We start from the raw sequence: 12139 nt of genomic DNA, 5'->3' as shown, positions 1-12139 counted from the left end.
ACATGCTGCGGAGCGGCTGGGCCCATGAGCCATGGCCGCTGAGCCTGCGCATCTGGAGCCTGTGCCCTGCAATGGGAGAGGCCACAACAGTGAGAGGCCCACGTACCGAAAAAAAAAAAAAAATTGTAAAATTTACCTGTGAGTTACATATGGACACCTGTAAAATGTCTTTACATGCTTCTTAAATTTGATCTTTTTCTTTGATGACGAGGGCAAAGAATATTCATCAGAGAGACTTCACTATGAATTATAGTTTTTTGGAAGTAAAAATAAAATTTTTAAAAAATTGGAGAAGGGGTTGAGGTAAAGAACAAAAGAGAAACTAAAAACGAGACTACACACATACATACGTACACACACACGTTCTTTCTGAAATGGTGTGTGCCAAGGACCCAGTAACTGGTGTGTGGCAAATGCACACACGCACACAACCAGAGACGGTGGTTTCGCACAAATACCTTACGATTCTCCCAAAGCGCTGTTTTGTTTTTCACCCGCAGACGAGAATTCCTCCAGACACCTTCCGGCGCGGGTCAGTCAGGACGATTACTGCAGCTGCTTCTCTGTGTCACCCCAGCAAGTGCTGCCCTTCGCCTTCCCGGCCTACAGCGCCCCCCAGGGCTCCGACGAGCTGGTGGGTGTGCAGGGCTGCGGTGGCCCAGGCTCCATCAGGGTCGCAGGCAGGTGCCAAGGGGAGCCCCGCCCTGTCTCTGCCCCTCCGCCGCCTCCTGAGAGGCTCCCAAGTCAGACCTGCGTCCAAGTTATTGTGATGAACGGGAAACTGAGTGGCCCCTGCTGCCCCCTGCCTGGCCCCTGGGATGCCTGTGCTCAGGCTCTGCCCAGCCTGGAGGCCGCCGGGCCCTGCCACACTGCCGGGGAACAGGGCCTGAGGGCCGCGGCAGATGTAGGACTAAGAGGCAGGCCCAGCCCAGCCGAGCCCTCGGGTGCGTGGGGTCTGCGGGGGCCGGGGGTGGGCGGCCACAGCCTCTAACAGGCCAGCCTCGGACTCACAGGTCCATCCCTCTCTCCCTCTCGGTGGCAAGAAGTGTGACAGTTAGCCAAATGATGCATCGTCATAATTCAGATCGTGGCCAGACCACGAGTCAGGCAGTTTCTTAAGCGCTTCAGTTCTATCAGTTCATTTAATCTTCAACAAGTCTACATGGTAGGTTTATCCTCTTACAGCTGAGAAGGAGCCTGGGACACAAGGTCACAGAGCCAGTAATGAAATGTTGCCCGAGTTCCCCAAGTTCACGTAGTTAGCAATAAAAAGTGTGTTTTAATTGATAGTGAAAGGGCACAAGCAAAACAGTTTTTTGGTTTCAAAGAATGAACTTGCCATTCACATCCTGTAAAATGATTTGAGCCTTGCAGGTTAATCTACTCAAGAATTACAGGAGTGACTTTAGAAATTCCATGTGTTTTCCGCATTAGAAAATCAAATGACTTAAAAGATGAGCATATTTACTTCCTAGGAAATGATAAATCTGAGATTTTCAAGCACTAAGAATTATCTGATACTCAATAATTAATGGGTGGAAAGAGTGATAGGGATGCAAAGAGATTATCACTGTGCTGTGGAGCCCGTCTTTTTTTTTTTAATAATTCAAAGCTTATCATTTCATTTGGTACTTGAGTTAGTGCTGCAGAAATTTCTGTACTGCTCAGGGTTGATGAAAAACAGAATGCTCAGCATTCCTGTCCATAAAGAATTTTGTAATTCATTCCATAAATACTGTATTTCACCTATTCTAAGGTCACGTTTTAAAATATACAGCACCTTTGAGGTTGGGAAATGTCTCATAATTGGTGGCACATTCGCATTGCATCGTATCAGTCTGACGACGGTGTCTCAGCTCGGTGAGCCGTGGTAGTTACTGAGTGCCTGTCACAGGTGGGGCGCTGTTGCAGGCTCTGGGTGATGCAGCAGATCCGCCTGCAGGACATTTGTGAGGTGGTGCTCCGGGATTAGCACCCGTGGAAGGGAAGCGGCCGCAGTGGGCAGAGGAGAAGTTAGGCTGCATCCTTTGACAGAGGCCTCAGCTGCCGTCCTGAGAATCACACCCTAAGAGACAAGGGGGGCGGGGGCCCACGCTGCCTCCAAGCCACTCGCAGGAAGCAGCAGCTGTGGTCACGGGAAGGGTCACTTAGAGGGAGGAGCTGTTCGTGTAACGTGCAAAATGTGGAGAAATAGAAGCATAGCTGCCCTCGCTCCGCGATGATCATGTGTCACTTTTTTGAATTTTCACATTTTAGGCTCCTGGTGGCCTTGGACCTGTTCCAATTAAACCTTCAGAAATTCAAATCAAGCAGGCCTATTCCTTCTTCAGTCTGCAGGTTAGACCTGTCATGTGGTTTTGTTAATTGGGTTTCTTATGAAATGAACAGAATAGTCTTGAATTTGAACTGCGCTATTTTTATTAGTTTTGTTCTATGACGGATTATGCCACGTAGCATACTGTGTGTTTTGCTCTTATGTTATTTTATGCGACGTGCGAAGTGTAGCAGATTCTCTTTTCCTAATGTGGCTTATGGAAACCAGGGTCTTTATTTGTGGATATACCATATAGCATGCATATCTGAAGCTGTCTGAACTGCATATGTTAGAAACTTGAAGAAAAGACACAAGTGAACAAAAGTGAGTCAGCCTTTGTGTATGACCACTTCTGTTTTTGAAAATATGCATGCTTTATTTCTTTTTTCTTTTCTTTTTTTTAATTGAAGTATAGTTGAATCCCAATATCTTGTTAGTTTCAGGCACACAGTGCAGTGATTCAGTTACACACACACACATCTATTCTTTTTCAGATCCTTTTCCCTTTTAGGTTATTGCAAAATGTTGAGTATAATTCCCCGTGCTGTCCAGTAGGTCCTTGTGAAATATGCATGTTTTAAACTGACGAACCAGTGTTCAGTGTATTGCAGAGTTAAGCCCTAAGACAGGGGTGAGGAACCGTGAACACCGCTGTGTGCTGGGACCCAGAACGGGGCCCAGGACGGCACTGACAAAGCTGCTGCTTAAACGTGGCGCTCGTCTTCCTTTTACCCCCAGGCGGCTGGGAAGTGCCTCCCAAGGGCTTCGAGCGCCTGCCTTCTCTCCCCCAGGTTCCTCAGCTGTACCAGATCAAGAGGTACCAGCCGGTCTCTGTGCAGAGGTCTTCAACCAGCTACTGGCCTCAGAAGCTTGCCCGGGCCCTGAAGCCAGGAGCTGAGGTGACAGGTCCCCACCCTCGGGAACGTCCCATCTTCCCGCCGCCCTGGCGCGTGGACTAACGTGCTGTCCTTGGTCTTGGCCCAGGACGAAGCCACCGCCGTCATGGCCCTGCCCAAGCAGGACTCCGCGCCCCAGCTCCCCGGCGAGACCTCCGTCCTGAGCATACGACTCCCTGAGGCCTTGGCCCGGGCTCCAGAGTACGACCCACTTTATATCTTTGTAAGTGACATCAGCAGAAGTCATTGTTCCCTGTCCCTTTATCCAGCAGTTACTTCATAAGAAAGCAGAAGGGGAAAGGGGGGAGGGGTAAACTAGGGGTGTGGGATTAGCAGACACACACTACTGCACGTAAAAAAGATAAGCAGCAAGGACTGACTGTGTAGCACAGGGAAATGTACTCACGGTCTTGTCATAACCTGTAGGGGAAAAGAATCTGGTAAAAATATATATATATAACTGAGTCACTTTGCTGTATACCTGAAACTGACACAATATTGTACATCAACTATACTTCAGTTTTTTTAAAAAAAACATTGAGAAAAAGAAGACAGAAGCACTAATTGGGAATATTTTTCTCTTTGGAATTTCAAGGGTTAAACCACATCTCATCTTTGAAATTGCTTTATCATTTGGAGAATATCAATGTTTTTGTCTTTTAACAACTCCAGCATTTATTTTTTTATGACAATAGCTTTATGATCTTTTCTAATTATCTATAATATGCACCTGTGTATTTTTGTGTTTCTTTTAAGTATAGTTGCTGTGCAATATTATGTAAGTTACAGGTGTATAATACAGTGATTCACAATTTTTAAAGGTAGTATATATGTATATATATGTATATATATATATATATATTTTTTTTTTTTTTTTTTGCGGTACGCGGGCCTCTCACTGTTGTGGCCTCTCCCGTTGCGGAGCACAGGCTCCGGACGCACAGGCTCAGCGGCCATGGCTCTCGGGCCCAGCCGCTCCGGGGCATGTGGGATCCTCCCGGACCGGGGCGCGAACCCGCGCCCCCCGCATCGGCAGGCAGACTCTCAACCACTGAGCCACCAGGGAAGCCCTGTATATATATTTTAAGATGAAAATACAACAGAAAAAAAGTAAAGTCACCCCAGCCCCGTCCCGCGGCGCCTAGTTGATTCTTTATCCCATCTTCGGGCACCGTGGCCCTGCCACACCGACGCCTGATTCCCTGTCTTCTACCAAATTGAGTCCAGTCTCCCAGCGATGTGGGGTCCAGCCGGTTCTTCCCCCTCCCCTGCGTGTGTCCTCCTGTCACCTGCCCTCAGGGGCACCCCCTTCCCCCTTATCCTTAAGGATGCAGTACCCAAGCCCTAAGAGACTGAAGGCCAGACAGGAAATCTGAGGAGGTTCTATGTAAGAACGGAATCATCGGCGAAATGCCACGGTAGTTGCCCTAGTTACAGTCTGTTTTGTAAGGACACGCACACACACACACGAACACACACGCACACACGCGCGCACGCACGCAGTATGAGGAAGGGCCTCAGACGCTACCTGAGAAAGGCTCCTCTGGGAGAATCTACACGTGAGCCTCTGAATCTCTGACAGGGCAGAGATGCCGGTGGTCGCACCCAAGGGCAGAGCAGGGACAGACGCCTGCCTGTTTCCTGGTTGTTTGCCTTGGGGCTACTCCTCTGAGCTCTGCTGCTTTCCTCCAGGGAGCTGTGCTGTTTGTGTTTTGGCCAAACACAAACACAGCGTGTTCTGGTAGTCTCATTGTGGGGTGGGGGAGGGCTGTCCCTCACAGACATAGAGTCAGGACTGGGATGGCCTCACCGGGCATCTAACTCAGTGATTTTCAGACTTCACTTAGCACCAGCACCCTGTCGCCAGCTGAAATTTTACACAGCAGGGCAATATGTAAAATAGGGTCCCGGTTGCTGGGCTGGCAGTGGATAAGGGGCTTTCCTGAGGAGGGTATCCCTGCAAAACCCCAGGGTCTTCACAGTCTCCCCCAGACCCACCCTCTACCACCCCTCACCACTCTGCAAGTGAGAAAGCTGGTCTAGAGACCGGTTTTGCAGATGTAACATACATCAACATTTACCAAATTACATACTTTTCACATGGGCAGTTTATTGCATATCACTTACACATCAGTATGGCTATAAAAGAAAGAATTCGAAAAGCCTAAGAAAAGAAAGAAAAACAAAAGGCAAGCAATGCTGGTCGCAACGAGTAGAGCATTGCAGTGGAGTCTTGGTTGAAGTTTTTGTTTTTTTGTTTTTTTTTTGCCGTACATGGGCCTCTCACTGCTGTGGCCTCTCCCGTTGCGGAGCACAGGCTCCAGACACACAGGCTCAGCGGCCATGGCTCACGGGCCCAGCCGCTCCGCGGCACGTGGGATCTTCCCGGACCGGGGCACGAACCCGTGTCCCCTGCATCGGCAGGCGGACCCCCAACCACTGCGCCACCAGGGAAGCCCCACAGTGGAGTCTTGGGGTGATATCTGTGTGCTGTCTGCAGGAGATGGGGTAGAGGGCTCTGGGGAGGAGACGCTGGGGCAGTGTGGACCCCATGCACCGACGGTGCAGCTGAGGCCGTGGAGACGCTGGAGGGTTTTATAGAGGCGCGTTACTAAAGCAAAACGCAAGGCCGTTATAAACTCCAGGGGGGAGAGTCAACTAAAAATCGATGTCTGTTCCCAGCAGGAAGCCAAACTGAAATCGGCATGATTTTTAAGACTTGATAGAAAATTGAAAAATAGAATCCATCTGGCCTTGATACTAGAACTTCCCTCTGTCACTGACCCAGAGGTCGTGATCGTGAACCTTCACCAGAAAGCTATAATCCAGGCCTCAGCTTGGCCTGGCAGAGCAACATACTTAGACAGTTAAGACAAAATAAATGCTGTTTACCAGTTTCCAGCTTGCAGAGACAACTTACGAGCAAAGCATACTGGTCTTGGTGTGGTTCCAGAATGCAGATGTTGACGATCTCAGTAATACAAAAGTAAAATTGTGGAAGAGAGGAAGAAAGGAACGAGAAAGCATGGGAGTGGGAATGCCTTCATTTCACCCGAGGGGGAGTTGGAATACTCAACTAAAGGTGATGAAACAGGAAATAGGTGGATCAGTGGATCATTGCAAGTCGCAGCCAAACTAACAATAACCATGTGATTTTCAAAGTCCGGAAGGAGCATCTGTGTACACGAGCAAGACCCTTACCTTACGGGGTAATGAGTCAGCAGATACTGTGAGGTCGACAGTCAAGAGGAGGAAGAAGCAGCGTGATGTTTAGAGTTAGTGACCATCCCAGGCACAAACCCAGACCGGAGCCTGGGGTAGGAGGGGCCCGCACGAGCCCCCTTGCTCTTCACCACGAATCCTCCCAGCCTGGGCGAGCCGCTCCCATATGCACGCAGTGGTCTGAGGGAAATTAAAATTAAAATAGTCACGGGCTGACCACTCAGACCTCCTGCTCTGGTAGCGATGGCCACCCTGGAGGAGGTGAGGTGTGACAACTGTTAGAGACGGTGGCATGGCCATTTCCAGAAAGATTTCATCCGCTGCACTTGACCCAAGGCAGGTCCAGAGAGTTGGCCACACGGCGGGTGTCCCCCCCACCCCAGTGCTGTGCACCTTTGCCCCCCGTCCCCGTCCCCGTGAGACTGCCAGCCCCTCCCCCATCAGTGACTCCACCTCTTGGTCACACTGTGACCAGGCCCAGCTGGGGTCTCTGTCATCCTGCCCCGAATCCCTGAGGCATCCCTTCCCAGGGGCTGTCCCGATTGTCCTTTGTCACCACAGGGGTGACTCCTGGTGGCGGAGGCCAGCAGCCTCCAGATTCTGGCCCTCGCCCCATTTCTGGGGAGGTAGTTGTGCCCAGAGCACCTGGGCGGCTCCGGTTGGGTGCTCACCCCGCCTCCTGTCCTTTGCCCCTCCTTCCGGCACGTCCTCGCACGCTGGGGGATTTAAGGGGCCCTGCGTGGCGGCAGGACGCGTCCCCCACTTGCCCACCCACACCCGCCTTCCTCTGCATCCTCAGTCTCCCCGGCTTTGTCTCACCACGCCCCACCTTTCCCCTCGTTCCCTCCCAGCCCTCCAGCCCTGACCTGGGTCAGGGTGGGGACCCAAGGTTTGCCTTCGCCTCTGTCCCTGTCCCCATTCCGTGCGGCCCTGTGAGGGACGGGAGAAGAGCTGCTGTGGACACACAGATACTCCACTCCTGACTCCCTCGAGGGGTTATCGCCTCCCTGCTGTCCTGCTGCCTTTACATCCGTGCGTCGTCACAAGAGCTTCTGCGTGGCCCTGGCTGCAAGTCAGCCTCCCTGCATGACTGGAGGACAGGCAGCCCAGCGTTCGTGGCCGGGACGCCTTCATCACACGCACGATAGCCGGGCCCTCCTCTGGGTGCTGTCACGTCGTCTTCAAGTTGTTGGGGACATTTGTTTCTTGGCGCTGAGACTGGGTTCCCGTCAGTCGTGTGGAGTTCTGTGGGTTTTAAAAAAAAAATTTTTTTTTTAATTATTCAAACAAACAAAAAGAACAGAATCTCAACTTAGTGGTTCCTAAACATCTGTGATTAAACAACCACAAGGGAGCCAAAAGCTATGTTGTCTGGGAGAAGAGCTGGGCTTTTGTTGGACAGGCCCCAGAAGGAACATTAAAAGGCTCCACATTTTGATATAATTGCTCTGTGCCTCCATTAGTTCTGCTGGAAAATTAGTAAAAGACAGGAACTCCCTTAAAGCCAGATACGTCATCCAAATGGAGCCTTCCTGAATTAAAAACATCACCAAAACAATGTTAAATGCTGATGCTTCCTGATATATCACATGCCACCCTCTCCTTTGTCTTTTTTTTTTTTTTTTTTTTTTTTTTGCGGTACGCGGGCCTCTCACTGCTGTGGCCTCTCCCGTTGCGGAGCACAGGCTCCGGACGCGCATGCTCAGCGGCCATGGCTCACGGGCCCAGCCGCTCCGCGGCACGTGGGACCTTCCCGGACCGGGGCACGAACCCGTGTACCCTGCCTCGGCAGGAGGACTCTCAACCACTGCGCCACCTGGGAAGCCCCTGTCTTCTCTTTAAAGTTACTTTTTAGAAGCTATTCTTTTGTTTCCAAAACCAGAAGCTCATTGCTTTTTAAAACCAGTTTCCTTATTTAATAAATCCCCCGAATTGATCAAATTCAGAAACAAATACTTTAAGCTCTTTAAGCTGCAGTTTCATTTGTACTCGTTTCCGTGGAAGATCAGTGAATCCGCGTGGTATGTAATGAAGCGCTTCAACCGGAAAAGTGACATTTGTGAATGACCGTGACCACTGCCCATCTGAAGCCACCTCTGCTCTCCTGCTTCTCTTTCCCAGACGGGCTGACAGAGGCGGGGTCAGAATGCGCGTGCCGGGGGAGGGGGGGCCGAAGGGAGCCTTAGCTGACGCCTGTGCTGTGGCAGAGGAGGAAACCGGTCAACAAAAGAGACCCCGTTTTTCGTCTCTCCCGCAGAACCCCAGCCCAGGGTTATTTGCCGTGAAGCACCCGCTGACCTACGTGGAAACCTCGATGGATTACCATCTGTGCACCCACCCCAAATACAAGTTCACCAAGGAGTCCCACTGCAGCTCCAGCATCCCCCTAACCCAGAAGCAGTTTCTCCATCACATGGTAAAGCCATCCCGGCTCAGCGGCAGAGCTGGCTCTGGGCTGCGGGGACGGGCAGGGGACAAGGAGGGAGGGTCACCGCTGGAACCAAGGAGTAGAGGGTTTGCTGCCACAGCTGCAGGACGAGGACAGTAGCCGTGGCGCTGTGGACCGTGTCATGCCCCAGCCCTGAAGGGGGGCAGGTGGGGACTCAGCACGACCCCCGACAGCCCGTACCCAGCTCCCAGGCTTCATGTTGCCTCCTTTTCAACATTCTTAGTCTCTTCTTCCTTGAAGGTCATGCCTAACATGCATCTTATCCCCGCTGCAACCATGGAAAAACAGCCACGTGGCGGCCATAACCCTGTGGGATGACCCCCCTCTTGTTTGGTCCCCAACAAGGACAGAAACGTCATAATGGGCAAGGTGGTGATGTGACAAATGCACAGTGAGGAAGAGGCCCCCGAGATCTCCTTCTTCCCCCAAATAACCAACCTGATGTCAGCCTCCAGGCACCTGCTGGGTGGCCCGCACCCTCCGCTCGGGATGAAACCCTAACTTAGGTGGGTGGCTGTCTCAGCCCTGGCCCCGCCAGCTCCGCCTCATGCCTCTTCCCGCATCACCTTCCTGCCTCTCGGTTCTAGGACTCCAGCCTGATCCCCGTGCTCCTTGCTTGCTCCCTCTTCCCCAGCCCCGCAGGCAGCCGCCCCTGGGCCCTCCCTGGATCCCACCGGCTGGCCTCACGCGCCATGTGACTCCCTGTCCTGCACCCCAGGGCCCAGCAGCGCACCGTCACCCTCCTGAGAAGCCTTCCTTCCACACAAAGCCGATCCGGTCGTTTTCCAGTTTGGAAACCCTCCGTGGTCCCTGCTGCCCCTGGGAGCAGCTCCAGGCTCATTAGCTTGGCCCACGAGGCCCTTCACAACCAGCCTGCCTCTCCAGCCTCATTTCCTGTCACCCCCGTCACCCGCCCTGCACTCGGTGCTCTCCTGATAGCACCCTCCTCGCATTTTCCATGCCTTTGCGCGCGCTTACCCCTGCCTGGACAGCCCTCTGATGAACTGACCCATCCTCTGAATGTTGCATTAGCATCACATGCACAGTAGTCAAAACGGGTGGAAAGGCCAGACCTGTCCTCCAGCACCAGGGCCGTTGCCCCTGTGCCACATAAGACAGGGGCGGGAGCCTCTCCGTCCTCCCTGCCTTAATGCCTGTTGCCTTGTTGCAGCAGTTGCTGGAGCAGCTGTCGTTTTTAGCCTCAGAAAAGTTCTACTAAACTTAATGGAATGATACATTTTGGAGCTCAACTTGGATTGAAAAATATTCAGTTGAATGAAACGGAAGTCTTTCCTGAACTTTACATGTGGTCCCCCTGTGCCGGCTCTATTACAGGATGTCATTCCTGGAGTGATGACCTGGAAGAGGTTCCAGTGCCCGGTCCTCTCGTCCCTGCCCGAAACCTCGAAGACAGAGATGACGCAGAGGTAAGCCCAGCTCCCCGTCGCCTCACGGAGGTGTGTGTGCCCTGCAGAGTGCAGAGGCTGCAAGCTCAGAAGTTACCTGCCAGTAGTATGTCAAAGCATACTTTTAGTGCATCGTGAGGGAAGTCTGCTCACCAGAGGAATATGATGGTGTGTATAAAGTCATATCTTGACTTTATCTTAATTGAGATATACTTTATTTTTTTAACTTTTATTGAAATATAGTTGATTTACAATGTTATGTTAGTTTCGGATGTACAGCAAAGTGACTCAGTTATGTGTGTGTGTGTGTGTGTGTGTGAGTGTGTGTGTGTGTATATACATATATTCTTTTTTACGTTCTCTTCCTTAATAGGTTATTACAATATATCGAATATAGTTCCCTGTGCTATGCAGTAGGCCCTTGTTGTTTACTTTTATAAATTAGTGGTGTGTATCTCTTGATCCCAAACTCCTGATTCGTCTCCACCCACTTCCTCCACCCCCTCTCCCCCCTGGCAACCACAAGTTTGCTTTCTAGGTCTGTGAGTTTATTTCTGTTTTGTAAATAAGTTCATTAGTATCAGTTTTAGATTCCACATATAAGTGATATCATATGACATTTGTCTTTTTCTTTCTGACTTGCTTCACTTAGTATGATAGTCTCTAGGTCCATCCATGTTGCTGCAAATGGCATTATTTTGTTCTTTTTTATGCCTGAGTAATATGCCATTGTATATATGTACCGCATCTTTGTTTTTTAACATCTTTATTGGAGTATAATTGCTTTACAATGGTGTGTTAGTTTCTGCTGTATAACAAAGTGAACCAGCTATAGCTATACATATATCCCCACATCTCTTCCCTCTTGCATCTCCCTCCCTCCCTCCCTATCCCACCCCTCTAGGTGGTCACAAAGCACCGAGCTGATCTCCCCGTGCTATGCGGCTGCTTCCCACTAGCTATCTATTTTACATTTGCATTTGGTAGTGTATATATGTCAATGTGACTCTCTCACTTCGTCCTAGCTTACCCTTCCCCCTCCCCGTGTCCTCAAGTCCATTCTCTACGTCTGCATCTTTATTCCTGTCCTGCCCCTAGGTTCTTCATGACCTTTTTTTTTTTTTAGATTCTATATATATATGCGTCAGCATACAGTATTTGTTTTTCTCTTGCTGACTTACTTCACTCTGTATGACAGACTCTAGGTCCATCCACCTCACTACAAATAACTCAATTTCGTCTCTTTTTATGACTGAGTAATATGCCATTGTATATATGTGCCACATCTTCCTTATCCATTCATCTGTCAATGGACACTTAGGTTGCTTCCATGTCGTGGCTATTGTAAATAGTGTTGCTATGAACATAGGGATGCATGTATCTTTTCGAATAAGAGTTTTATTCAGATACACGCCCAGGAGTGGGATTGCTATATCATATGGTAGCTCTTGAGATACACTTTTAAAAAGTCAATGTCACAGGTGGCTAGTTGGCCATGCTTCAATAAAAGCAGACACCAATCCATATAATTCAGCCGAAATAGCCATGGTCCATTTTTAACATTGTAGTTGCCAAGATTCGCCGTCCACACCCTCCATATCCACTCCCAAATGATCCACCTCTCTCCATGCCCCAGCCTGGCCGTCTACCGGGCGGCCCCACAGCTGTCATCACACAGAGACAGAGCAGGTAGATGAGAATATTGTTAGACCAAAGAAGGAGGAAATTTAGAGTAAGCACATTTTTGCTAATTTGCTCATTTAACACCTCTCCAGAGCCCTAGGATCTCAAACAAGTAGACTGATGCCTTTTCTTTAAGACACGGCCTGGTCAGTGACCTGCTCCTGAGCCC

At 50.3% G+C, this 12139-nt stretch overlaps 1 protein-coding gene across 1 annotated transcript in view; it reads left to right on the top strand.

Annotated features, from left to right (window-relative positions):
* Positions 1-12139, top strand: part of CFAP221 (cilia and flagella associated protein 221) — a gene marked incomplete at both ends in the record, with an annotated part of 85515 nt that overhangs the window by 61270 nt on the left and 12106 nt on the right. Inside the window, 6 exons of the mRNA XM_082682073.1 lie at positions 501-634; positions 2257-2337; positions 3106-3213; positions 3299-3433; positions 8690-8848; positions 10217-10308. Coding sequence (XP_082538199.1) covers positions 501-634; positions 2257-2337; positions 3106-3213; positions 3299-3433; positions 8690-8848; positions 10217-10308 — 709 coding nt within the window. The remainder of the gene's footprint in view (positions 1-500; positions 635-2256; positions 2338-3105; positions 3214-3298; positions 3434-8689; positions 8849-10216; positions 10309-12139) is intronic.

This window comes from Grampus griseus (assembly GCF_964374135.1).
Source record: "Grampus griseus genome assembly, contig: HAP1_SCAFFOLD_50, whole genome shotgun sequence".
NCBI lineage: Eukaryota > Metazoa > Chordata > Mammalia > Artiodactyla > Delphinidae > Grampus > Grampus griseus.
This window is presented reverse-complemented; position numbering and strand designations above follow the sequence as displayed.